The sequence below is a fragment of the Colletotrichum gloeosporioides genome (assembly GCF_011800055.1).
Source record: "Colletotrichum gloeosporioides strain Lc1 chromosome Unknown consensus_63, whole genome shotgun sequence".
Lineage (NCBI taxonomy): Eukaryota > Fungi > Ascomycota > Sordariomycetes > Glomerellales > Glomerellaceae > Colletotrichum > Colletotrichum gloeosporioides.
The window spans coordinates 294,206-321,307 of NW_025544708.1; the positions used below are offsets into that span (position 1 = coordinate 294,206).

The following is a 27,102-nucleotide window of genomic DNA, read 5'->3' on the forward strand; positions in this document are numbered from 1 at the left end:
TTAGTTGCTGCTGCAAAGACTGTCGCTTACTTGCCGTTTCTTATTCAACCCTACTTACACATTCGCTGGAGGATAAACAATATCTCCTCCCGTCCGTTACGGATAACCGTCGACATCACATTTGTCCTTGGAATGGTGCTTTCAGCAGTCTTTCTTGCGTTCGGCGTTTCTTCTGGGCCAGGTTCTGAACTAGTCATGTCACCGGCTGTTCTTGGTTCATGCCAATTTGTACAGTTTATTGTACTCTTTGTGGATTTCCTACGGCTACGGAAAAAATGTCACCACCGTCTAAACTAAATTAAATGATTCAGAGAAGCTTGTAACTGTAATCCTCTGTATCAATAAACCATGTCGCATAGGTAGCGGTGATTCACTGCCATTGGCATGATGATATTGATGCGGCTATCGTGCTCGCAAGAGTTCCCTTTCAGAAAAAAGACGCATCATGAAGCGGAATCGCGGCTTAAAGACAAGTACTATTAAGTGTTATGACCCAAAGAGGGCTCCTGAGTAATTGCTGAGGCATGCCTGGAGATCTTGATTCTTTGCAGCTTATGTGACTGAAATGTGACATCGACACCTACTTTGCTCGTAAGATCATTTCTCCCTCTCTTGATTCACGGATTAAAGTATGAACTGATCGGTCTCGTGAGCGATTGCAGTCACCACCCGTTGCCACGATGTTGTCAGATTTCAGCCTCCATCAAGTTCATCGCTCAGATAAACCCCGCAAAGCGGGCTCCCCCGTTCCGTCACACCACCCACCCATCACATATACCACCCCCCGGCCACTGATTTTCCATGATAACGCGGCTGGGCTATTACTCCGCTCGGCCTTCGGCGTCCCCATTGGCGGAAGAGTGTTTGCCGCCAGGTTGGCTCCCCCAAGAAGCTGGATAACTTGCGCGGGCCCCATCCAATTTGCACATCATTGAACCTACTTTGATGCCCATATCGACCCGCGTGACGACGTCAATGCAAACCGCAAGCTGGCTGGAGGCCTTAGCAATCCTGATTAATCGGGATTCTGCATCGGCACATGAAGTGGCAATGCATCTTTGCTTCTTTTGACAGCGCACACGCACACACGCACACCCTCCTCTCAATCTTGCGTCCCGATATGAACGTTGGCTCTAACTGCCGGGCGCCACGCTCTTCAGCTTTAGTTCTGTGCGACATTGAAGACGAAGGCCTCCGTGGCCAGAACAGTAATTATGGCTCAGGGGGCATGAGAGGTGGAGTTAAGGTAGCAAAATGGTTCTAGAAGAAACCCGCCAAACAGCGCCACCTCCATGTGACAAACCTTCAACGTCCCTCGGAGACGAGAAACGGGCCTTGGCAAAAGTCCCCCCAGTCAGTTCGAAAAAAAACAGACCGCTGTCTTCAATGAAGCCACAGTGGCTGGATGGCGCCGCCGCTCCTTTCCTTGATCGGAGAGGAACCCCGTTAGTTTCCCCGGGAAAGGGGGCCAAGAACGCGCACTAGGAGGCATAAGCTCATTCCCCAAGTTCGGGTGCGCTGCTAGAACCCGTTGGAGCCAAGGCAGGCCGGGTCACATTTTTCATCACTTGTCAGCTTGCACTAAAAACACCTCACGCACCCAGGAGGCTCGGCCGACGACAGGCACACGCACACGCGAGCGCAGTTGCGCCTTGTGTGTCCATGTCGGAGACCTCGCGTCTTTCGGGCAGGCATCTCCGGCGCGGAGCGCAAAAAACGGCAGCAAAAAGGAACGACGTGGTTGGGGCGTTGCGTCACAAGGTGACGAGCCATTCTCGCCTATCGTTTGGGGGTGATTGAACGGTCGCAGTCCGCCCGTACGACCTCGGTAGCTCGGTGCCGGAGGCAACGAGAGGGCGCAAAAATCCAGTGAAAAAGGGCTGTGTTATATGGTCAATTATAGGCGTAATTTGCGTCGTAGGCAGTCCTCCTCTTTCGCGTGGCGTCAGAGCGGCAGAGCGGCGGCCAGTGTTGCTGGGCTCGTTGGGCTGGCTGGGACGTCCCGCAGTGCCCATCAATCTCCGTACCGGAATCCATACTCCTGGAATCTCGCAAAACCGAAACATCGTGGACCGGTTTTTCCATTCGCAGCCCAAAAGGGATCCCCACCGGCTATTCCGCTTAAGGGCTGGGCGGGTTTCTCCCACACGTGGTGGTGCACCGGTGCCGGGCCCTGTTGGAACTTGGGAGGGATCCAGTTCGTGGGCTCCTCCTCGCAGTCCTCGATCTCCGCGACAACTGAAAAACTTCGATCGTATGTGTTTTGCTTTTCTGGGTTATGGATCGTGGAAAAGTCGGGTTGCTTCCGTGGCTTCCACGCGACGTTTGCTGTTGAGAGTTCGACCCATCAATGTTGCAACCTCTGCTCGCTTTCTCTTAGGGAGGAGCCTCCTGTTTTTCTTGCGACGACGTGACCCCTAATACGACTCATACGCGGAGCCGCCAAGATCACCTGGGAATGGCCGAGCCCTCCCGCATCTGCGGTGAGGCCCGCTTTCGACGGCAGGCGGCGATATTGAAGTTATATGAAAATTGTTACGGCGCGCGGACTCGTTCGGGGCCCCGATCGGGGTGCCAGGACCATTGCCGGATCCTCTCCCCTCCAACTCCAATCATCGCGAGAAACACAACCAATCGCCAAGGAAGGCGGGCGTAGAAACCAAGGCGAAAAAGGAATAAGCAGCTGCCAGAAGGAAGAAAACGTACGAAAAACTCCCGAACGTTTCCTCCAGCTCCAGCATCCTGAGACTGCGGTCCACCGCAGACACATGTCACCTCGAATAATTGTCCGACCCCCCGCCTTGCTTGTGACAGACGGCGCTCATTGAATCATTGTTGGAACATTCGGCCGAATCATGGGCCTCTACCACGTCCACGCACGCACGCACGCGCATACATGAGCGGGAAGCCAACAAGAGACACCCAAGGACCAAGGCCCCCAAGGAACAACTCTCGGTCTTGGCCCTCTTTGGAGTCGCTGCGACACACGTCAACCAACGGTCGGCCGACTTTGGACATAATCTTGCTGATCGAACAAGAAAAGAACAGTTCGGCGAGGGCGCGGTTTCTGATTGGCCCCGTCGACTCATTGGCGCGGTTTTGTCGGAACTCCCGTCCCCTGGTTCCCTGTCCGTATTTATCTTGCTTAATGGTCACATCAAAAGTGTCAAAAAAGAAAGCGTGGGATCATGGGACGGCACGCACGCCGGACAACTGACAGCCGCCGGACGGCGTGGCGTCGTAAGGCCAGCAGCGGCTGCGCGAGAAAGAAGCGACGATTGACGAACGAGACGGCGTCGGATAACGCATGCGACGGATGGGATGGGGATGGGATGGTATGCCAGTATGGTATGGTTGTTACGCCTTGCGCGACCGTGACGGTTGCAACATTGCGACGCTGGTACCCGCCAGCAGCATCCTTACTACAAGTTAGTGTAGGACTGTAGGCTGATGAACCAAAGCCGAGGCGGGTTTTCTGGAACAAGAACGCGTTCGCGGGTTCCGTCCACGGTCCATTGAGGCTGCATTTTCGCACTACCATTTCCACGTGGCCGCACGGATTGAGGTTAGACCCGGGATGTGGGAAAATTGTACCACGTATAGGATGAATAAGTCAGCCCCCCTATGCCGGGGTTATTCACGCGAGAACGAGTGAGAAAGAGGAGATACTAGTATCCAATGTAAGCAGAAAAAAAATAGTGAAAAAAAAGAGGTCAAAGTGCAACCCCAAGATAGACGCAGACGCCACAATTCGAATGAGCAGCCCCTCTCTGGCCTCTCCCCCCATGCACCCGAAATCGCGAGATGGATGATGGAAACCCCCCATGTCCATCTTGAGCGAATCTCGCTCTCTCTCTTCGCCCCTCTCCCGTCTGCGGCCATGTATACGATTATCGATGCACGTAAGTGCAGTTGGGAACACCAACCAGACGATGCCACTGGCTCGGAAATGGAGCAGAAGGGGGCCTGCTGGTTGGGGATCGAGGTGCGTCTCGCGGATGCAAGCCGCACCGCACGCTGCAAGGTTGGTCACGCACCCAGCCCAGACCTGACGAGGGCGCCAGAGCCCAATCCCGTTAAGGCCGTCCAGAAGCCGTACGGGTCGGTGGGCACGAGAGAAACGATCTGCCGGGATACGGAGGTGGTGGTGGACACCAGTGCTGCCCCCGGGACATGGGTTGCATGTCTCATCTATATCGCCCAACATGAGTCGACAGATCCAGTTCTTTCGGCCGGGGGCATCGATGCCATCGCGAAGAGGGCGGGCGGACCAAGACACCAGAAATGGTGACGCCAAGGCCATCCGCTTGAAACCACAAGTCAAACAAATTCGTATACTAGGTAGGTATGTACCATACATACGGAGTCCCGTTAGTGTGGTTCAACCCTAACTGTGAGCAGAACTCAGAACGCTGGCCGCTGCACGGGTTCAGTGATCACCGGCCGGCCTTGGTGTTGTGGATGTGGGCAGAAACGCTCTCTCGACGCTGGAGACTGCACAGCCCGTTTGCTTCCCCAGATAGCATCCTCTTGACTCGACCGGCTGAGAGTTGCTAGTCATGAATGAAGAGACAATAGATAGGACAATCTTTCGCTCCTTGTAACAGCCAGGTTTCACGGAGTAGCACCACCGCAGCTTCTCGGCCAGAGGAACACCTCGTGTAGCACAAGTGAACAGCATCTCTCTCTCTCTTCGGGGGGCGGTGGGTGGCTATGTGTCCACCAACAACACCGCCATCGTCAGCCATCCAGCAGCTGGGTGACTGCGTACGCAGCAGACAGGGCTATCATCAGTGGATTCAGTACTTCCGCCGCCGCAGTGCGACACACACCTGCCCGTCTAGTGCCCTGCCCTCCGAGAAGGACAAGAGATGGGTGTGTGGTTCAGCCCATCGCCGTTGACTGCATAAGCGTGCTTGGCACCACCCGACTGCGCAAGGTACCGTTCGCACGCATTTAATATCGAGATATACTTTGCCGGGAAACACCTCACTCATATGGCCAATCACCCGACGGTGCTGGCGTGTGTTGGTGGAGAAGGCTGCACACTAATGTCTGCAACCCCGGCACATTCATATATTTCCAGGAGTCGTCGCCTTCGCGGGGTCCGCCAAGTCTAGAATCTCACGTTGGAAGCAGTCGGGTTTTTGCTTGCTCTCTCTCTGCTCTGCTCTCTGCTCTGCTGCCTTGCCTTGCTTGCCTGCTTTTTGTACCAGCATTCCATGTCCTGCGTGTTGGGCCCGGTGCTTGTATATCGAGCGAGCCAGACTAGACTCAACTGGGTTTCCCTTCCCTTCTTCGCATATTGCCGCTGTGCCGCACTCCCACTTTCTCCTCATCTCTCTTCCTGCAAGCGCAGTTCAATCTAGTCACTCATTTACATTTACCTTTTTTGCCTTCTGGCCTTCCTTGTTTCCCACCCTGCGCCTGGTCGCTTTTGCATTCTTTTGGTTCGTCTTTTGTTTCGCTGCTCTCATTCTCTTTACTGCCGGCCACCTCCCACTCTCATTTGAACCTCTCTCGACCCCGTCCGTGCCGTGTGCGTTGCGCTGCGTGTGTTCCACCCGTTCCCGTCTTTCGTCGCCGCCGCCAAACAAGAAAAGTAAAAAAAGTTAGCCGCCCGATATTACTCGACGACATCCCCGACGACAGACAGCAGCACAACCCATACGTTTACCGGCCGGCGCCCGGCCCAGAATGTCACAATGAGCTCCGACGATGACTCCTCCACCGTCGACATTCACCCCTTTGTCGACCCGTTTGTCGAACTGAATGCTGGCCTGTGGTCGCTTTTCGCTGGCGCGACCGTGTTTTTGGCATTGAGACTCTGGTGCAAGGTTACGAGGCGACACGGGTTGTGGTACGATGATTACATTCTTGTGGTAACCTGGGTAAGTTTGGTCTATCGAGCCGTCTTTTCCGCCCACCAAAAACACCAGTGCAGCGGATGAGAACGGCTCGACATTTCATTTCATTTTCATTAAACTGACTCCCGAATAGACGCTACTACTGGCAAACAACACTTTGATTATATACGAATTTGCAACCGGCTACGTTCTGAAGGATTCTTCGCAGCAATGGGACGACCGCATGCACATCTTGATCAACATCTCATCATGTGGCACTTTGATCGGTCAGGCATGGTCCAAGACGGCTTTTGGAGTTACGCTTCTGCGCATGAGCAATCGCTGGCAAAAGGGCATTCTGTGGTTCTGCATCATCACCATGAACATTTACATGGTCGTCAAGGTCGTCTTCCAGTGGGCCAAGGTCTGCGGCAGCAAGAGCTACGACGTTGACTGGCGCCTCGACATTTGCCTTGAGAAGCACTTCCGCAACGACTTCAAAGAGGGCGGAAATGGTGAGTGAAGTCGAGGACGGCGATAAAGAACGTGGCTAACGGATCTCAGTTTACAACATTATTATGGACTTCATCTTTGCCAGTTTCCCGTGGTTGATTACCCGATCGCTGGAAATGAGGCGCGCCGAAAAGGTCGGCCTTTGCATCACGATGAGCTTGGGAATGATGTGAGTATCAACTCAGATCCATCTGCACTCACTATGGAAACTAACCCTCCCACAGAGTCGCCATCGTTGCGGCCATCAGAGTGAGCTGGAAGGACGAGGGTAACGACCGTGACGCGTGGTACATCTGTGAGTCGCCCCATCCATCGTGCCGGCTACCCGATCTCTTGACTAACAAACCCCCTACAGACCGAAATGGCATGTCCCAAGTCTGGTAAGTGATTTTTGGCGAGATGAATTGTGCTCAACACAGCCTGCACAAACCGTATACTAAACCCCACAAAGGTACTCATCCGAAATCACCGGCACCATCATCGTCCAGTGCATCCCGATCCTCCGCCCCATCCTCCGTGAGATCCACACCTCCCTCACCTCCAAGAAGCTCGAGTCCACCGCCGACGGCCGCAGCACGACCTTCGGCAGCAAGATGAGCAGCGGCAAGCGCATCTCCGCCACCATCCACGGCAACGGGCCCCCATCCGCCGGCCTCGACAAGCAGGGCAACGAACGCATCGCCCTCCGCGAGATCCCCGAAGAGCCAGCCGAGTCATGGAACTGGAAAGACCCCGCCAGCCGCGGCTCCTCGTCGCCGTCAGACACCGACTACAAGCCGAGACCGCCGACCGCGCCGTTACCCGACATGTGGCCGTTATCAGGCAGCGAAGGACCCGACCTGAGCAAGGGCTCGCACTCGGGCAAGAGTTTGGACTTTGACGACGACAACAACGACCCGCGGTCTGCCGTCTCCCACCTCGATGTCGACCTCGAAGCAGCGCCCGTACAAGGGCTTTCGCCACCCCCGCCCCGCAGGTTTCCTTAGCGATGATTAGGAAATTGGTCAACAGAATTGAAAAGAATAGGCGGAAACCGAGGAGGACCCAACCACTTCGCCCATCCAATACGTCGGACATGAACTCGACAGAACTCTTTGCAGCAGAGAGGATGAAATGCTTCGAATAAAGAGATAGAAACGTGTGCAACGAAAGAAACCTCTACCGTCATTACCTACTACACCCACCCCCTTCACCCGCCACGCTACCTACGCACCCCCTTCCTCCGACCGACAAAAGGGATCACGAAAAAGTCAGGTTTCTAGGCTGTACCTTGGTACAGGCACCATTCCACAAGAAACCATCGACTCGGCTTATCCTAGCCTTACCTCACTTCCCTCCCTTTTGTTGCTCACATACATATCTCGCCCGGACGGTTCGTCGAGACGACCACGGTCGCGATCGACGACGTAACCTGTTTGGGAGGAATACACACGAAGCTCATCCGGATATGAGAAGAACGGAGTTCATGGATGGGACGGAGGTTGGGATTCTCGGTAACGGAAAGGGTGTGTGGAGGTGTGTGCGTGTGTTCACATCATCACATTTGGCGAAACAAAAGCCCTGTATATTATCACGCGTTGTTGTTGTTTGGCAGCGAAACTTGAGTGTATTTACTTTTGCGATTGGGCATCAACATATCCTTCCAATCAGTACATAGTTAATTTTCCAGTCCATTCGTTACTGGAATACCTTTTGGGATTCATGGGATCATCGATCACCTGCGCACACTTGTCTCTGCGACTGCGACTTGATTGTCTCGTATCCTCGTTCTCCCATTTGAGGTCACCCACATGAGGCTGAGCACAGGTTGAAACGACGAGCGCCCCCCGCGCGAGGATGATCTGTCGCCAACTGGTGTGACGCAAACTGTCAAATAAGTGACATCCACCCCTGTCCCGGTGGTTCAGGGTTGAGACCTGCACATCTGCGACAGGAGTTGGCCATGACATAAGAAACCCTCCGAGTCAATTGGGGTTGGAGCGACCAGAAAGCCAAACACCGTCTCTCCCTCTTCCCTCCATTTCGTTCTCGGGTGATTTCTGTCGCAGGAGCTTGTGCGACCCGTGCCTGACATGTGCGCCAAGGCGATGTTTTGTTCGGACGAATTGCTGTCCAACTGATTTAGATAAACGGTTGCTGTCCAATTTCGAACGGTAATTCGTTGTACCACGGGTTGGCGGTTCCTGGTTTCCTCCGTGGCGAACCTGTCATATCTCAGCTTCGGGAAATTTAACATGTCTCACAACCGGGGGATTGGTTTTGCGGAGCACCCGTCGGCCTAGTTCACCTCACCGAGAAAGAAAATGCGGGAACCCTTTTCACGTGGAATTGGACACACTAAAAACTGATATCGATAACGCGGTGCTTTACAGAAAGGGCAACTCGCTTCACCCTTCCTGCGCCGATTTTTCCGAGTTGGTGTGGCTGGGGATTCTGCCATTTCGTCATCTGAAGTGTTTTGGACTTTGGTGGTATTAGTGCGCGCGACGTAATTCTCGTGTTCCCGATCGGGTAACCGCAAAGCCGCAGTTCTGAAGCTGCCCTGACACCCCATCACACTCTTGCAACAAATCCATCAAAACCACCACCACCACCAAGACCATCATCGTCGTCACGGCGTGAGGGGGAGAAGTCTGAGCCCCGGACGGAAGCAACGTTGGCAGATCACGCCCGCATCCCGATAAGTTTCTTGGACGTCTACACAAGAAATTGATCCGCGGGGATTCTCATAAAACGACGCGTATGAGTCCCCCCCTGGGCACCGCTGATCCCGCCTACAAGCAAGGTTTGATCGCCAGTATAAGCTTGTTGAGCTCCGCGTTTTGTCATGCGAAGAATGTGTTCATATTTGACACGCTTATCGCTTCCCTTGAGACAGGGGGCCCGCTGACGTTTTTTCTAGAAGCTTGGACTGCTCGGAGGTGCAACGATCCGCGCCGTCGTGATGGGGGTTTGGGGTCTTAAGAGGGGACTTAAGAGTTGCGATGGGGCGATGTGCACGACCAACTTCTGACATTGCCTAGGACAGGCTGATATATGTGAATTTGCAATTGGCATGGCAAAACTGGAGACTGAAACTACAGAGGCCGTTGGCATTTCTGGTGAGCAACATCAGAACACCAGATAAAGTCGATGTTGAGCATCGATTAATGATGTTCACCGTGAAAATCACTCGCAGCGATGTGCTTACCAGCGCTTGTCGACTTCAACTTCGAGTTGCAGATGTCCGCAGACAATCTCGTAGGGATGATCACTGGAGGGGTTGATACTTTTGTAACTCCTTGATGAAAAGTAGCAGGGCAATTTGTCAGTCAGACTAGGGTTCGTTCTTAGGCACTCCCAGCGAGGAAACGTATGCGGTTCATGCAGCCAAGATTGTTGGTTATTTGCATATTGTGACGTAGAGAATATTGATAACAACTATCAACACATTCAACGGAACCGGTCTTCAAACTTGTACTTCCAATCAAGAAGACTGTGTTCTATCTTCGTGAGCTCCTTGACAACTTCATCGCGGTACGTTCCATTTGAATTGGCCTGGTGCTGCCGCCGGATTTCTGTGATGTGACCCCTTGCCTTTTCACATTGCTCAAGGCGCGCTGGGATGGTTTACACGCCGTAGTCTGTTCTCAGCGACTGACGTATGGTGGATGTAGCAAAAGCTCCAACATAGCTCCGGTGTGCAACTGGGTAATGTGGATTAGCGCCTTTCTGGCCTTGCCTTCTTACATCGAACTCTTTTTATGAAGTGACTAACTTTCATAGGAAAACTTATGAAAGCTGCGGTGTTCAAATAGATCTCTCACCGCATTCTACTATGAAATTTGCTGATAGCAAAGACTCGGTAATTTTACAGTCTTTTGAACCCTTCTTTGAGATTATAGGACCGTTGTTTGCGTCACAACATCAGCGAGGTTCATGTGAGCTTGTTGTAAACAGACTTTCCACCAGGTCTGTGTTAAGCCAATACCTTAATGTAATTCACTGAACCTCTTTGAGTTAGGCAACCAAGACCAAGTAGGAGCTACCAGTAGAGATTTCATCACCTTGATATCTAGGTGACTCAATGGCAAGAGAAGAAAAGTACGAAAGCAAGGGTTTGCTCGCTCTCAAGAAAAAAAAGGAGACTTTGAAAGTCACGACCTCACATCCGCGCGCCCACAGACCTTTTTTCCTCCGCTTCAACTTTGTAAATTTGGGGTCTGCCTCTGAATCTCCTCGTCCGTCATAGGATTCTTCCTATGCTATGGGTCCGTCAACGAGGAGAGCCAGATGGGCGCGCTGTTGCTGCGGACAGGATGAATGCAGCCACCTCTCTTCCGTTGTCATGTCGTGAGAAGCTAGGGTGGTTCCGATTTCTCGTATCACGCACTGAAGAGTGGTATTCGCCATGATCCGCAGAAGTATCTACAGAAATGTAGTTACAAGAAGAACAGTGATGAAAATTAGCCCTCAAAGACCACACGTCCAGCCGGCCCACAAGTTAGGTTGAGAAGTGGCCTATGGTATTCTGAGTTCTCCTAGACTATTGGGTTTCAGGGGGTTGACGGCTTGCTTGTCAACATGAAGTATTCCACTTCACTGGAATGCCAGGGGATCCACCGATTCTGGGGCAAATAGGTTACTTTCTTCCCAGCGTTGATGTTGATCCCATGTTTAATCATCTCTCCGTACGTTTGATCTGTCGGCGCGTTTCCTCTTCCTTTGCTTGTTGTTCTTTTCACATTTCCCTCGAGTGCGGTGAGTGAGTCTTACATTTCTAACAAGTTCGGTCTGGAAATATTCAACACATGGATTTCCTCAGGATGTAACTATCCTATCTTTTCATCAATTGACTGTTAACACTCCATAATATTTTGCCGCCATCTCGCCCTCTCGCCTGACCAATTTACCAGAACTTCATCCGAACTACTGTCAAAGCTTATGCATTGTTTAGCAACAGAAACTCTATCCATCGGTTCTTTACCGGCATTTCACCGATGTCGCTGAACTTTGGTCATTCCCCCCTCCTGTTCAATTTCGTTCTGAATGTGATCTACAGTCAATAATGTCTCTAGAAGGCTCAGAAACAGGCCCAGTCCTCTTTCAACCCGGTGCAATCCACCTCCAAGACTTTCCGCAGCATGCCATCCTAAAACGATGCACAACCAACATCCCCCGCTTCCTATTCCGTCTCACAGGCCCCCTCAGCGCCGGTGAAACCTCCACAACATCAGTCTCTTCCCGCGCCTGGCTCAACAACTCCCCAACCCGCCACCACGACCTCTTCTCCACCCCACCATTCTCCCCAGCCCTCATCGCCCACAAGCTCGAAGACCACCTCCTCAGCCTCTACGCCTTCGACTCCAACCTCGTCTCCTGGACCAGCTCGCTCCTCTTCGCTCTCCACTACGCCGTGCACAGACACTACACCGGCGAAAGCCCGCAGGACCTGTACCTTCTGGTGGTCGACACGACTCAGTTCCCCGAGGGCGCCTTCATCCGCGACCTCGAGGCCATCAACGCCTTCAGGGGCTACTCGCGCATACCCCCCGACAAGGACGGGCTGCAGCGGCTGTGGCGGTGGCGGAGCGGCAACGCGTACTTTGGGGAGTACCTCTCGCAGGGCAGGCTTCCCCTTGACCCCGAGCTGTGCGATCGCGTGAGTTTGCAGGCGTTGAGCGAGGCCGGGCTGAGGAGCTTGTTCCCGGCGCTGTGGTACCGGGACTTGCCGGCGACGTGGTGCGGCGCCGTGCTCATCCTGCGGATGGAGCTCGGGTCCTCGTCGAGGGAGATGGAGGCGGGAGACGTGCGCCGGGCGATGCGCCTCGCGGGATGTTTTGCTAACCGACGATTTCGTATGCCGATGGTGTTTATGTTTCTCGGGCTGTGTCCTCGGCTTGTTGACGATGGTGTTGCGGCGCTGATGGGCAGAGAGTTGCTTGAGTCGAGTGAGTTTGCGGGTAAGTTGAGGCTTCCAATAGTGTCTGCAAAACAATTGCCCGATAACTAACGCAGTGATGCTCAGGAGAGGATTTACATTGCTTACACTCCCTCTTGGACTCACAGAAGCGAAACCCCCACTCTCCTGAAGTTGATAGATATCACGAGCTTATTCGTCTTGCAGAAAGGCTCTTTCAAAATGGAAGTTAAGATGACTCGCTTTCCATACTACGGGAGAAGGCAGCAGGCATAATGAACACAGATGTAATTGTTCGTTGGCTAAATAGCCTCTGGCTGAATACTTCAACACAAAAGTTACTGCCCACCACGTCTCTGCATGATCCGCTCCGCCGATCCGGGCAGATAGCCCTGCCGACACAGTACGTGCACATCAAGCTTCCGCCGAAGACTTTTCTCGTATACAAGTGGGCTGTGCTTTCTCACAGCTCGTATACAGGCTTTGTATCGCTGTATAGGATATAGGACAGAATCGGACATCACACAAAGCTTCTTCAGAGTTCGGCAGCCGGCTTGGAAGGTTCAGGAGCCCGTATCTCGGCAGCATCTCATCATGACTCAATGTTGATCCATGCCTCTCTCCAAATTTAATTAGACTTGCGGCTTGCCGTTCAAGGTTCCGAGAACAACTAGTCGTCGGGAAGTCCCAGTAGCATCAACTTTAACTAGAAGGCTATTCCGGCGGTTCATCTGACAACTGGCAACTGCCAAGACAGGTCCAACGAAAAGGTCTGGCTTGGCCTCTCTGAATAGCTTCATGTACTACGTTGGGAGACATACTAGACGCTCAAAGGAGCAACTTCTCTTGGCGGATCATAAGTAGACCATCTGAAGCAATAGGGGCAGCCGAAGATCCAAGCCTATATTTCCCTAGGCTAGGTAGACTGCCGTCGATTGAATATTACTTACTGGCCTAAATTCTCTTCATTTTTGGAGAACATTCCACCTCGAAAATGGCTGGTTCTGCCCCACTGACGTATATACCACAAACGCTGTGGCACGCTCGCAGCAGGCTGTCTCGTCTAAGCAGCAGGAGATCTAGTGATTCCGCGGCGAGCAAACGACCCAGCGCATCCGCGTTGACTATACGACCACTGCCTGCCATTTTCAAGGCTACATGAGTAAGTGGATTGCCTTGAACAGTCCTCGCAGTCTTAAGAGACTGCTGGCGCTGAGCGATAGGGGGTGATGCTGTAAGTCCATTCAACGTTGCTCACCCCCATACCCATCCTTGCTTGTGATTGAATAATCGCTCTTTGTCAAGTGCACCATCGTGTCTGAACACTTGCGCAACGACGACTTCCAAAAACCTTACTCGAAATCGGTGGATAGTAGGCTGAGGTGCGCAGTGCGGATAGGCTTTGATGGAATCGAAGCCTTAGACAATTTTCTTGCTCTTGTCACGCGGGATGGATCGTGTTTAACATCTGTGACATTGGCAAAAGCAAGAGAAACCGTACTCCATGTTGGGCAAGCGAGCGTCGGCGACATAATTCATACATGAAACCCTTTGACCAACTGATTACTCGTACTCTCAAGGCCTCCTTTATGGTTTCCAACGATCTCCCTCCACCCGACTGGTTATTACTCAAACACACGAGCAATACACATACAAAAGAGAGGAATAGTTTGTCAAATGAGTGTGGATAGAGGTGACACAGGGTGGTAATGACTGGGTGACTTGAAAACCGACATATTCAAGTCATAAGATGATGCAATGAAGGCGTGAATCGAAAGCAACGTATGTGAGGTGCTCCTCAATGAGCCGCTGGCTCAATATTCCAGGTCTCCGAGGAGCCGTCGGGTCCGTAGCTCCCCGTGCCGTAAGCTGAGTCGTCCAATGGAGGACATTCCAAATTTGGGAACCTGAGCATCTCCGAGTCGAAGTTGAAGTTGAAGACTGGAAACTCATAAGGCCACGACTCAAAGTTCTCCAGAAAGGAAGAACCAACGTCGACCGCCGGCGAGGCCGCACGAGAGTTGGCCCTCGTGTCAGGATTCGGCAGCGCCGCCGCCTCAGTGGGTGTCGGGATGGACTGGAAGACACTCTTGCATTTTTCAGCAGATGTCGCTATCCACGACGACAGACGACCCTGAATCGTGGCACCGAGATCCTGAAACTCCTTTTCGACGTCGGCCACAAGCTGCTGCCGAATCATCTTCGGGATCTCACGTCGCAGGAAATACACATACTTGCGCCTCAGGTCGTCATCGTTCGAAAGTCCACTTTTGCCATTCGGGGCGTCGTACCCTAACTCCCAGGTCAACACCCGGTAAACACTACGCTACATGGTATCACGGAGCACTTACAAGGGGTCGGAAGGTCCTCGGCAGCGATCTTGCAAGGGAAGAGGATGTGGTACACCTCATACCACTTGTCGACGTCATCTTCTTCTTTGCTCCTGGCCCTGAGCTGCTTTTCCTTTACAGAGTCTATCCCCGCGCCCGCGTCTATGATGCAGGAGCTTTCCTCCTGCCAGACGCATTCGTCCTTTGTTCTTTGGTGCTTTTGGAGAAGCTTCTCAGACTTGAAGTGCCCAAAGCATCGAGTGCAAGTGATGAGAAGATGATTGCGGTAGAGATGTTCCCTGGAACATGTTAGTGGACACGTCGGCTAAGATTCAGTCGCTACGGATGCAGTTCGCACTTACTTGAGGCGATGGATCTCATCCCAACCAGGTCCGCAGCAAGTGCGCTGGGACTGGTATCTTTCCTGGTCAAACTTGAAGAATGGGCAAGCGAACTTTCGTCCGTCGCCCGTCTTGGTACGTTTCTTCTGAGCGTGATTGTGTGCATCATCGTCCTCGTTGTCCGATTGATCTGGCTCTTCGCCGTCTTCACGATGCTGTCTCTTCGCCCCCGGATTCAACTTAATAGAGCTTGCATACCTCTTGACCCCTCTAGCCCCCGATGAGTTGGAGTCGCTCTGGCCCTGTCCCTCGTAGTCGTTTGCCTCTTCAAGAGTGCAGATGGTCTTGTCAAGTTGTTCTTCGAATTTCGCCATAAAGATGCTTATGAATAAGGCTTTGCGCCACTCAAGGTAGCCGTCGATGGACTTATTAGCCGGGGGACTTGTCTTGACTCGACCTGGAGTTGTGTCCGAAGTAGCGGCCGAGTGTTGTGGTGATAGCGGCGAAGAATATGGCTCGCTTCCTCCCCCGCGATGTTGAATACGGGAGTGAATGGATCCGTTGGTTGATGTTCCCTGTGAGAGTTAGGCTTGAGATCCTGGGTTTTTGATCACGCGAAGGCTCACTGAGGCTTGTCTCACTGCAAGTAGAGTGTCGGAGGACTTCTTTGGGTTGGAAGTGGGTTCTTGGTGATTCTCAGGCATGTCCGGTAGGCAAGTGCTCGGTCGACGGAAACGTTGAGCCTTGAACCAACGGGATATCAGAGGAGAGAAGTCGATCTTTGGGCGTTTGGTGCGGTTCTTGAGTTGAGGGCGGCGGAATAAGTTGAATGGATAAGGCGCTTGAAAGTGTCTGGCTACTGCTGCGGGCATTCTTCTCGAGTGCACGCAAGAGTTACTGTTGGGACATGTTGATGTTCTCCTTGATATTGGGACCTGATGCTACAACGAAGGAGAACTTTGAGGCTGTGCCTGAGGATGTGCCCAAGGGAGAGAAGGATGCCACGAAGTTGCGGATTCTAGATTTGCGTTGATGCCGGCCAGGAAGAAGACAAGAATCAGGCAACGAACTGCCAGTCTTCTTATACCTCTGGTTGCCTACGCTGACCCTCTGAAGTTGCCTCGCAGTCAGCCCGCGGTTGCGCGCGCGCGGCCCACGCATTTGCGTGAGACTCTGTCGAGGATATCGATGAAAAGAGGGGAGCAATGGGCCAGTGAGGCCGCCTCACTTCGCAATCCAATGACGAGATGCAGAGACAAGCCATGATAAGAACGATTGGACGCCCCGGATTGTTCGGGGGGGAGCATAATGAAGATCCCGATCTGTCTGGGGAGCAGCTGAGCTGTCCGTCATGCCATCAAAACGGTACGAGTGCGCGCAATGTCGCGCAGATGCCGCTCCCTGCGTGACCCGCTCGCAGGGCAAAGTCGTCGCATTGCAAAGTACGCGCAACCGCGTAGACTGCGATGGCTTCACTTGCGAAGAGGACCCGGTGGCATATAAGAAAAGCGTAGTGACACCCCGGAAGCTGTTCATGTTGAAAGGGATCTCAATTGATGCCAGTTTTGACCCAATTGATGAGCTCGAGACCCGTCGAAGCGAATTCCGCCCATTTCGTAAGTACCCCGAATGATTCAGCCAACACCTCAATCGAGACTGACGGTAGCCCAGATATCGTTACATGGAAGTCGAGAACGGTGCTCAATCCGGCAAGGACTCAGTCAAGAACGCCATTACGGACATCGCCGAGCTGTAGCAGCGACCCAATGGCTCTAGAATCAGAAGGTCCATCGATGGCAGTTTCCGGTGAAAGGTATGGATCACAGCGTGCCACGTCGAGAGAAGGAGGAGAGGGAGGGGGAGGGGCAATCCTCGGAGACGACCTTTCGCGCGGGATGATGCGGGTGCTAATCCGTTCGCAGACAGCCGGTACCCAGAGAGGACGCCGTTATGCTGGCCAAGTACCTCGCCAGCAGGGACTCGACCGTCACGGAGACATTGGCCGTCGTGGCTAGCGGCAGCGGCAGCGGTTCTGCCGCAGCGGCATCGGCGTCAACAGACCGCCTGCGGGAGAAGACCCAGCAAGTCGACGCACTGCTGCAGCAGCTCAAGCAGGCTGGTGGTGGTAATGGTGGAAACAGTACCCGGCTATAGCGGCGGCGGTGTGGCTCACTTATCGTGGGAGTCGCTAGGGGGTGTGTACAACATGTTGGTGGTCTGCATCAGTTGGATCTCCCGTGGTTTTTGGGGTTGAACGGCTCGGAAAAAGCGTTGGTATTTGTTTGAATTCGAAGAGAGATGCAAACGACGACGGATGTCGTACAAGAGGTCCATTTAGAGTTTGGAGCGTGCACAGCCGACTTGTCGGCCTGCTGTCCTGAGGAATCAGCGCCTGTACGTACTTTTTGCAGTGTTGAATGTCGCTAATTGATGAAATTGTCACCCTGTCCACCTGCCTTTTCCTTTTCAGGGGCTTCGCTTCGCTCAAGCACGTGGACTCCCGTCTTCTAGCCGTTGATCGTAATCTTCGAAATCATTCGAGAATCTGAAACGACCGAGAGCGAAAAGAGAAAAGACGTCCGGGGAAACGAGACGATATCATTTCTCGCTTCTGCTGAAAGTCAGGTCAACGGGCACGGGCCCTTCAGAAAGCCCGAAAGAGAGCATGGAAACTGCGCCAGAAAGCCGCGCCAGGTAAAGAGGGCATGATAACAAATACATCAAGATGGTGTGTATGTATGTCTAATTATTCAATTATGGTAGGTTTATGTATATATTTGTCAGAGTTTCTGCTGATCTTGTCTAGCCTTTTCAGTTGACGGGCAAGCCCAGTATCGCGCACAAGCCGTCGTAAGAACCGCCGGCAACTAGGTTGCTGCCGGTGCCATTGGCGAACGAGATGCGGTTCATGGTTTTCTCGTCGTCGAGCTTGTACATCGGCCACATGCCGTGGCAGTCGTAGTCGATCAGGCCCGTCTTGGTGTTCTTGGCAAAAGCAGCCCAGGCGCCGCGAAGGTACTTGCCGACGGCCACTTCTTGTACGGTGCTGTTGATCGCTGACTGGGGCACGGTGTTGAAAAGAACAGGGAGCTAAGCGCTGTCAGCTGCAAGGTCTCATATCAAAGCGGGCAGAGGAAAAAAGAAAGCACAACTGACCTCAGATGCATGCCATGCACCGCTAGCAGGCGTTGTGGTGATGGCAAGGTTGGGGAAATCGCCAAAGTAGCGGTATCTCCAAGTGGGATGGCCAGCAGTAACGGCTCTTGCCGCTCGTCTGCCAGCTGGGCAGGTGAAGGCTACATTGTTGAGTCCGAGCCAGTACGTTTCGTTGGTGTCCGGGCTTCCGAGCTTAAACAGACCGGCCTCATTTTCCAGGTTGCCGATCACGTAGCCGCCGTCGGCCGATGGGCGACCGCTGTAGTCGGCGAAGACAAGCGCATCGTCGACCGTTGGTGCAAAGGAGAGACCGTTCGCGGAGCCCAATCCGGCGTCGCTGGCAGACAATCCCTTGCCAATGATCTCCTCAGCGGTCTTGCTGAGCATGCACTCGGACACGGCCTTGGGGTCGGTTGTGTTGCCGCCGCAGCCGACGTTGCTGGTAACGTTGAACCACTTGGCATTAACGGTTTCGTTGGTGAAGACACCAAAGCCCGTGGCGACTCCGCTCATCGGGATGAAGCCATTTGCAATCGGATCGGACGCGTAGGCATATGAGTAGTAGTCCACGAGCGACCCGCCAGCACTCTGGCCGAAGATCGTAATGCGCTGAGAGTCGCCTCCAAACCTGCCAACGTTATCCCGAACCCATTGAAGGGCCATACGGATGTCGAGAAGCCCAAGGTTAGGGGCCGTAACAGGATTTCCAGGAAAGCCGAAGACGTTGAGGCGGTAGCTGTCGGGGAGACCCGTGTTAGTTGAGTTGCCCTTAAATCCGAACTCCGGCAGAAACTCACTTCAAGGACACGACCACAACGTCATTCTCGTCCGCAATGAACCTTCCGTTGTAGGCGGCGGTTCGGGAGCTTCCTGCAACTGAGTCAGTGGCCGGTTTGCCGAAAACATCGGACGGACGCTCGGTTACCTGTTGTGAAGGCGCCTCCATGAATCCAGACCAACACAGCCTTCTTGGCATCGCCGGCTTGTGGCTTCGACCACACGTTTAGAGTCAAACAGTCCTCACTCTGGGAGCCGGTGTCGGTGAGTGCGGTGAGAACTACCGCAGCCGAGGCGGGGACACCAAGCTTCTTGATGGCGTCGAGAGATGTGCTGCTGCCGGCTGGTTGCATGCATTGATGGCCCTGGTCAATGCTTGTCAGTCTCAAGTTCAGGAGCATGGGTGAAAATTTCGAGAGCATTGCCAGGCAAGCCTCCCCGAAGTCTTGAAACTTACGAAAGCGGAGCCGTTAATAGCTTTGGTGCCAGTGAACTTGACGGGAGGCTGAAAGCGCAAGCTACCGACGGGCGGCTCAGCGTACGGAATGCCTAGATACTCAGAAACCTGCCCCTGTTAGCTTAGCCCTTCAACATCAGTGTAGTTGGCGAACCTGGTCCACATCGGGTGCGGCGTGTCCATTGACCAGTCCGCCGGTGGTGTTAACAGCCTGACCAACAGTCCATCGACGGAGGAGAGGGGTGGCAGTGGTGAGACCAGAGACGATGACCACTGCCCTCAGGACGTTACTGATGGTGGTTTGGGCCCTCATGGTGGATATCGACGACTCAACCAAGGTGACGGATACCAAAGACCTGGGGTTGGCGTGGGGGCTAAGGGACCAAGGGACCTGCGACGGAAACGAGTGGCCTCACAGCTGTCAGTCGCTGAGATGGAGAGAAGCGCCGGTGGTGATCTACCAACGATAATGGAGATTGGGCCCTGTCTTTAATATGTCAGCGAACTCTGCCGTAACCACGGTGGGCCATGCTTGCCGAGGAGACCATCTCCATCTCCCCGGGCCTGCTCTTAGTGTTTGGGTCCGAGAATGCGCAATGTCTCCCGCAATCGTCCCATGGTCGTGATGGATACCCCGGATAGCCAGCCCGCACTCAGGTGAGAGTGATGAGGCTAGACGGGCGTCGCATGGGCCACCCACCTGTTTATTGCAGGGGACCCATCTCATACGAGTGTCGTCGGCACCCAGATGTGCGGATGACAGGGCAGTTGGAGGGTTCATCGATAGAGCCTCAGAGCCAACTAGCCGGGGCAGGACGGATTGTGGGTAGGTTCGCAAGAGTGTCCGAATTGGGGAGCCCTGTTTGCCCCTCTCAGCTCGCAGCGATCCAACCTCGATGCCCACAATGGTCCAGTTTTTCGTTTTTCCAGCCACGTGCGGCTAGCGAATTCATATTGCAGAATGACAAACCTGCATATCATATGCAACTCGGCCGTCCTTTGGGATGTGACATGAATCAACTGTTCAATTGACAGTGGCCGGGCAAGGTGTGCCAACCCCATCGCCTTGCATAGGGGTCCCAGCAGCGGTCAACCCGGCGAGTGGTGCGGGCGAAAAGTCAGAGTACGAGCGGGGTCAGCCGCCGGCGCGGCATTGCAATTGCACCGCCGTATTGGGCCGGCCGTATTCTTCTTGTCGGACCCTCTAGAATGTCGGTGAGTTTTTGTTGACGATGGTTGGTAGAATGTAGGCTTCCATAGCCGTCCACGACTAATTCTAAGCCTTCCCCAACATGGGCCCCTTCGCGAGTTTAAACGGCTGCCGATATCACGGTAGCATATTAGTGATCTCATCGTACTCCCGCAGCCAAGCTCCCAGTCGTGGCAGTCACAGGCGAGGATGACGCCTTAGGGGGCGGGGCTCATGATTTAGCTACAAAGTTAGCGACTCAACCCCGCCGGCATTGAGGCTGTTTGACTTTTCGTTTGTCAATGCTCGACTACGCAGCAAAGCCAGAGACTCAGCATTGGATGAAAAAGTCCCGAATGCGGCAATGGCCCTTGCAGTAGAGCGAGACCGAGCGTAAAATCCTTCGCTTCAATCCAGGCACAGCGCAACCAAACCGTCGATTCCGTGCTGAATTGACTTCGGCATCAACCAGACGAAAGGTACGCCAGGGCTGCGCCATGTAGATTGGATGGAAGCGAGCCATTGAGAGGGCCTAGAGTCATTGAATAGACCTGATAAGACAAACATGAATAGTGATTCTTCCGCAGTGAAATGGCCACGCGTTCATACCAAATGTGGTGACAATCGGAACTTCCATGATGGCCAAACCACTCCTACAGTAGGAGATCGGGCTGCCGAGTACGCTCCCTTGGCTCGTTCTCAATGTTCTCAATCGGCAACTTCCTCCATCACTTGTATGACGTTTGTATCGGTCACTAGAGTGAGCTAGTGCATATAACGTTGTAGTTTGGCGTGCCTCGGCTGCGCTAGGGACCCGGCACGACGAGGTTCTCCAGCTGCATCCGCAAACTAAGGACAGCTCCGGGGAGTGCTCCGGAGTGGAGGGTGAGGTTCGGAAAACGCTGGCCAACCGTATCGTGTCCGTGAGGACGGCAGCCCCCGCTTGCTTTGGAGCTTGCGCATGTAATGCACGGTGGTAGGCAGGCACCTGTGACGGTGGTGTTCCGCGAAGGTCGTTTAAGTGAAGGCGAGCCCGACGATCTTCGTGATTGACGCCATGGAGGATTGATTGTGTTTGGGAGTCGCCCGCGTTTGTTGAGAATGGCTCATCGGCAACTGAAAGAGGATCGCAGCCACCGTCCAAAAACAAAGATCCCAACTTCGGCTCGTGATGCCGACAACCACCAAGTCGAGTTTGCTTTTCGAGCTCATCTGCGACAGCAACACCGACTGCGCCTCTGATGCTCAACATCTCCGGCTTTACAAGCACTCAGCAATGGCTGGAGAAATTTGATTGATTTCGATGTCAGTTTTGAGACAAAAATAGCCACGTCGTTTTCGAGACGGCTTGCATGTGCCCCTCGAGAAAGTCAACTCCAGCTCAGGTCGCCAGGGGTGAGCCATGTTACCTCGCTTGAATATCGGCAGACAAAGACATATCCAAGTCGGGATGGTTCAGGGACGGTGGTTGGTGCAAACATGATATTTGTTCCCAGATATGCGGTGAGGGCCAAAGGGACTAGACTGCAGTATATTGGCCATAGGCATCGGGTGCAGAATCATCGATCTTGATGCTCTTGAAATGCGATTGGACTCTTGATAGCCACTTTCGATACTTGGCAGAGGTATTCGCCCTCGTGTTGATCGACGTCCCGCGCAGACAAAGACTTCAATGTCGATGTGACCACACGAAGTGGTCTAAAGCGGGTGGGTGCAGACGCCACTAAGGGCTGGAAAGGCTCGCAAGCTTGCCTCGACGGGGAAAGGCTGGATTGACGCGGGAAAATATGGAGATATTCTGCCTTATGATGGAGATCTTGCAGCTGGCGAAGCACCAGCCGTTAGGTTCGCCTTGGCTGAGCTTCTTTGCTGGTTTGCGGTGCACAAGGTTGGAGATGTCCCGAGGAAACTACGTTCCATCGAAAAGCAAGCGAGCCGAGGCATGGGAACGTCAGAGGCAGATGTGCCGCGAGGCAAGCATTGACTGAAAATGCCGACACTCGGTGCGACCTTGATGATGTGTCGTCGTCGGCCATGGGTGAGAATATTGCTGCAATAGAAGGAAACGGAAGGCGGCAAGCTATGGAGGTGAAAGGTCGGTCGGAAAGAGGAGCCGGGTCGATAGTTTTCAGTGGGAAACGGGTAGCCGAGGTGTGGTCCCGCTCAATGCACTAGCCCGTTCCGGCGGACGGCGCCAAACAGCGTTGAGAAACGACCTACCTCTTGCCGTCAGCAACCGATCAGCGTTCTGACAATTGAAACATGCAGCAACATCGGGTCGATCTTCTGGCTGGGCACACTACCTTAGACTTCGCGCCTACTACGGAATGAGGAATAAGGCGGGAGGCACTAGTTGTGCGCGGCAGTTGATAGCTTCCAGAAGCCCCGGTTTCCATCACACACTGCGATGTGATGCCCTCGCTTGGCAGGTACCTCTTTCCTGCACCCGAAATGAATGCAGCCAACGCCACGTCAGACGCAATTTCAAGAAGGCAATACCTGCGAAGACGCATCAGGACAACTGGTAACCGAGCAGCAACTCTTGTCCCCCTTGACCATGAGGGCAGCACCAGACGCGATTGCCTCCATCCGGAAACGAGCCATTGTGAATGCAAGCTTTCTTTTATTTCCATTACCATTACTCTCGTATCAACTACAATGGCTAACCGACCCTCAGATGTACTCGGCGAGAAGTATCCTGGAGGGCTGTGTTTTCTCATCGACCCAGAGCACTCTACCCGTCACTCGTCTCTGCAAACAAAGATCGGTTCCGAAACCTGGGTATCGAACGGCCAGACCAGCATCGGTGACCTGTTGCTGAGTGCGGTTTGCCAGCGGTAGCTAGTGTCGGGTCCGAACAGAGTCCCTCTTTGACGCATGACCGTCGCTTCTGTTCACCATACGCCCGGTTCACTCTTCCCACGCGTGTCGCCTGCTCCGTCGACTGGGCTCAGCCCAAACAAACCAGACATCGATTTGTGTCGAACCTAGCCCTCAGTGGCTCTTGCCAGCCTCCGCCTGCTCCTTCCTCTTGGCCGCGACGAGGGCATCAAACCTCTGGAAGCCAGGGTAACCCTCAAAAAACAGGCTGCTAACCCACTGCCACCAAACACTGGAGCCAGGCTCGATGCCGTGCTTGACCAGACGAGTCCTGTGGAACCACCAGCACTCGGTGAGATGGATGCCCAAGACAGGAAAGAAGATGGTCTTGACGAGCCAGCGGTAAAACAGCGGACCACCGGGAAACACTGTCTGCAGGAACCCCCAAATGGGTCGGCCGGGCAAGACGAAGCCCAGCGTCAGGTAGCAGACGAAATAAAAGGCGACCGAGATGCCCACGATCAAGGCGAACCCCGAAGAGGCCTCAAAGTGCGAGACAAGAATGTCGCTGTAGCCGAGAGCCTCTCTCGACACCCGCGCCATGTCGACGACGGCAGGGCGCACCTCCTCCCACGAGGTCAACGGCGGGTTAAAGGCCACAAAGTACTCTTTCCCGCCAAGGCCACCAGCGGCAATAGTCATGCCCTCAAAGGAGACGTCCTTCATCCACGGAGACGAGGCAGCGGCGCGACCCAGACCAGAGAAGTGCTGCAGGTAGTAGGAAAGTTCGCGCTTGTGGTCGCGGTTCATGTGCGACATGATGCGATCGCGGGGGTCAATGGCACCGGCGCCGCCGGCTGATGCGGCAGCTCCCGAGGAGGCGGCGACGTTGGCCTGGCGTGCCATGTTGTGGTTATGGTTCGTTCGGCAAGTGGCTGGCGAGACAGGTGTCCAATAAGAAGCGGCCCGCAAGTGGCGGAAAGGTTTTGGACCGCGCCGCCGGGTCGAAGCTGAGAAGCTTAAAACAGGCGCTGGGAAAGCTTCAAAAGTTTGCGTTTGAGTGAGAGCTGGAATTTCCCTCTCAGGTGTGGAGGGGAGAAAGGGGGGGAAGGGCAGATAAAGCGTTGGTGAGTGAGGTTGGGACGTGGAAAGGAAACGCTCAGGACACTCGACTCGAGCAGGAGTTCCAACCAACAAAACCCAGACCAAAATTGCGGCAAGTGGCCCGTGCGATCCTTGTCTCAGGCGGTGAGTGGGGCGGCCGTCGCGCTCTTCTCCACCGCCCGTCCGGTGCTACAGCTTCTGGTTGGAGACGGCCACCAACAAGCTCTTTTGTTGCTTTTTCTGACAACTGACGACATGATTTGATTCGAAGGAGAGAGAGGCAATTTTGACAGGAATCCGTGTCCCGAGGTTGGCTATGAGGCTCTGCTAAAGACCTGACTTTGTGAAGCTCGAGCCTTCGGGGAACTCGGAACCCGTGCCCTCTTCCCCCAATTCTCAGGGAACGGCAACTGTCGGCAATTCCTTCTCTTTGCGAAATAAGCTTTCCGACGTTTCAATCTCAAGAGCGGGATGAAGTCCGCTTATCTCAGCAACTCTTCCACTGGTTTGGCATCATTGGGAGCTGGAACGGTTTGAACGTCGACTTTCGTTTACATTTGGAGGTCTGCTATAACTCTATTAACTCATCGCGCTGCGCCTGTTCGTCGAAAGCTCCTCCATATGTTCGATCCCGCCCCCAAGCTCAGGAGTTCTGTCCGTTGCCAGCTCGACGGGCTGCACCGTCGGGCTCTTCCACTCCGCGGAGTAACCGCCATACTGCGAGGGCGATGCGTACGATGCAGGCGACGTGTACTGGCCTGAAGGCGCGTACCCTGACGGTACGTAGTAACCCTGAGCAGCAGCATCACCAAAGGCTACGCTGCCTCTTGAGCCAGGGCCTGGTTTGTCGGCTCCTTTCTTCTTTTGATGCCGTTTCCACGACAGGAATGCTGCAGCACCAGCAGCAAGTAATGTCCCCAGGGCCGCCCCGATCGCGATGCCAGCCACAGCGCCAGCAGAAAGACCGCTTCCGCTGCTGTCGCTTCCATCTTGCTGCACCGCGGCATCGGTGGATGCTGAAACCGACGTCGTTGATGAGGGTGGCGAGTACGCAGTCGGTGTCGTCGCCGTGGCTGCAGAAGTCGGTGCGGATGTCGATGTCACCTTTGAAGTCGTCGCTGAAGCTGAGGCCGATGCCGAAGCCGCAGCTGCCGACGTATCGGTGATGTTGAAGTAATGCGACTGGGCAGCCTGCTTCACAGTTCCCGCTTGATAGAAGGTCAGGTAAAACACCCCCAACGTCTTCGCCTCGGCAGGAAACCCATCAAAACTGGGCTTCCATGTATACGCCCTGCTCGACAGATTCACTGGTAGAGAGTCAGTCATCGTGAGTCTTGTCAACATCCCACCACTCCATCGCTTTGGAGGCCTACCTGCGAGCCTCTTATACAGAGACGTCTTGAGCTTATCCGACGCGTCGCTCCATACGACCAGGTCAATCTGGTCAAAGTCTGTGTCCCATAAGAATGTAATGTCCTTGCCGACCTCGTAGGCCGGGTTCTCGCTGTAGTCGCCCGTCGGCCCGTCGGCGGCAGGTCGTCGGAACTGATTCGCGGCGAGGGCATTTTGAGCGAAGGCGAGTGCCACACCTAGGAATAGCCAGGGGTGCATGGTGTCGATCCTCGGGTTGGTGAATCGGGGAGAGTCGAACGCTGCCCTTGAACCCAGGGGCATGCCCGTTCAGGGCAGCTCCTGTATTAATAGCCGTCCTTCTCTCCCAAGACTGTGCGCTCGACGCTCAATTGCGACCTGATCTTGCCAATGCTGGAGCCTAGCAGGGCTGGCAAGACTAAGATGGCGTGGCTGGGCGCCACGCCTATTCCGACCTAGCGAGGCCGTTGATGGCTGATTCCCGGCATCGCTGTTGGTTGCCCGGAGATGGAAGAAGAAAGTCCAAGTTTCATCTTGAGGAAAAAATAAACGGGCGCTTACCGTCCGGGCGTTTGAGCGGCTGATATTGTGTGCCAGAGACCTCTGAGTGCCCATCCTTATATATCGGCCAGACAGCAGGGCGCTCTGCCTCCCAGATCTGCTTTCGAGCCACTCGTCTGATCGAGACCAAAGCGCCTCACTTACCGGCCGAGTGGTCTCTGATTCTTCACTAAACGGCATCCAATCGGATTACCAAGCATTCTCCACGCGACTGAAGAAGTCAGATTCTGGGCCGATCGACGGCAAATTGTGTGTAGATGCTGTTCCGTAAACCCCTAGTTCCGGGGACAGCCGTCGGCCAGTGGGGAACGACGGGCGGGATGTCCGGTCAGTCTTCACGGCCTGGCTGGAATTAGCTGGTCTACAACGCATCGTTCGGCCCCAATCTTTCCCTGGCAGGACTAGATGCCACCGAGCTGCCTTTGGCGCCCGGAACCATGAGCATTACGGCCATACCGTCAATGAAAGCAGTTCTCGTTGTCGCAAGAAGATCAGCGCATACTTGCGGACCTGGTTCAATATACCATTTTGAAACCCATTGACGATATCGCCTCTGGTAGACTGACTTTGAGTCGGCAAGTATTCGCCCAAGGCAGCCACGAACATCCTCCGAAAAGTTGTTCACGAAGCGTAGAAGCACCCGGTGGAGACAACGATTTTGTCTGCTTTGCACGAGATGCGTTGAGCCTATTAGTAGATATTTGAAATGATGAGAAGACAGCTCCAGAGACCGAAGAT

At 54.0% G+C, this 27,102-nt stretch overlaps 6 protein-coding genes across 6 annotated transcripts; 2 read left to right on the forward strand and 4 right to left on the reverse strand.

Moving 5' to 3' along the window:
* Window positions 1–5,705: 5,705 nt before the first annotated feature.
* Window positions 5,706–7,345, forward strand: GCG54_00003248 (uncharacterized protein; the record flags this gene model as incomplete). The annotated part of the gene is made up of 6 exons (XM_045403323.1): window positions 5,706–5,891; window positions 6,001–6,361; window positions 6,411–6,528; window positions 6,584–6,654; window positions 6,715–6,739; window positions 6,811–7,345. The coding sequence occupies 6 exons, from the start codon at window positions 5,706–5,708 to the stop codon at window positions 7,343–7,345; spliced, it is 1,296 nt and encodes a 431-aa protein (XP_045261604.1).
* A 4,061-nt stretch (window positions 7,346–11,406) lies between these two features.
* On the forward strand, window positions 11,407–12,351 carry GCG54_00003249 (uncharacterized protein; the record flags this gene model as incomplete). Its single annotated transcript, XM_045403324.1, has 2 exons — window positions 11,407–12,301; window positions 12,323–12,351. 2 exons carry the CDS (start codon window positions 11,407–11,409, stop codon window positions 12,349–12,351), a joined length of 924 nt encoding a protein of 307 aa, XP_045261605.1.
* A 1,705-nt stretch (window positions 12,352–14,056) lies between these two features.
* On the reverse strand, window positions 14,057–15,633 carry GCG54_00003250 (uncharacterized protein; the record flags this gene model as incomplete). The annotated part of the gene is made up of 4 exons (XM_045403325.1): window positions 14,057–14,550; window positions 14,610–14,887; window positions 14,951–15,504; window positions 15,571–15,633. 4 exons carry the CDS (start codon window positions 15,631–15,633, stop codon window positions 14,057–14,059), a joined length of 1,389 nt encoding a protein of 462 aa, XP_045261606.1.
* A 2,107-nt stretch (window positions 15,634–17,740) lies between these two features.
* GCG54_00003251 (Acetylcholinesterase) lies at window positions 17,741–19,632 on the reverse strand (the record flags this gene model as incomplete). Its single annotated transcript, XM_045403326.1, has 6 exons — window positions 17,741–18,019; window positions 18,086–18,821; window positions 18,883–18,955; window positions 19,011–19,227; window positions 19,320–19,427; window positions 19,474–19,632. 6 exons carry the CDS (start codon window positions 19,630–19,632, stop codon window positions 17,741–17,743), a joined length of 1,572 nt encoding a protein of 523 aa, XP_045261607.1.
* A 3,870-nt stretch (window positions 19,633–23,502) lies between these two features.
* Window positions 23,503–24,234, reverse strand: GCG54_00003252 (uncharacterized protein; the record flags this gene model as incomplete). Its single annotated transcript, XM_045403327.1, has 1 exon — window positions 23,503–24,234. The coding sequence occupies one exon, from the start codon at window positions 24,232–24,234 to the stop codon at window positions 23,503–23,505; it is 732 nt and encodes a 243-aa protein (XP_045261608.1).
* Window positions 24,235–25,011: 777 nt separating this feature from the next.
* Window positions 25,012–26,043, reverse strand: GCG54_00003253 (uncharacterized protein; the record flags this gene model as incomplete). The annotated part of the gene is made up of 3 exons (XM_045403328.1): window positions 25,012–25,120; window positions 25,205–25,739; window positions 25,806–26,043. 3 exons carry the CDS (start codon window positions 26,041–26,043, stop codon window positions 25,012–25,014), a joined length of 882 nt encoding a protein of 293 aa, XP_045261609.1.
* Between the last annotated feature and the right edge of the window lie 1,059 nt (window positions 26,044–27,102).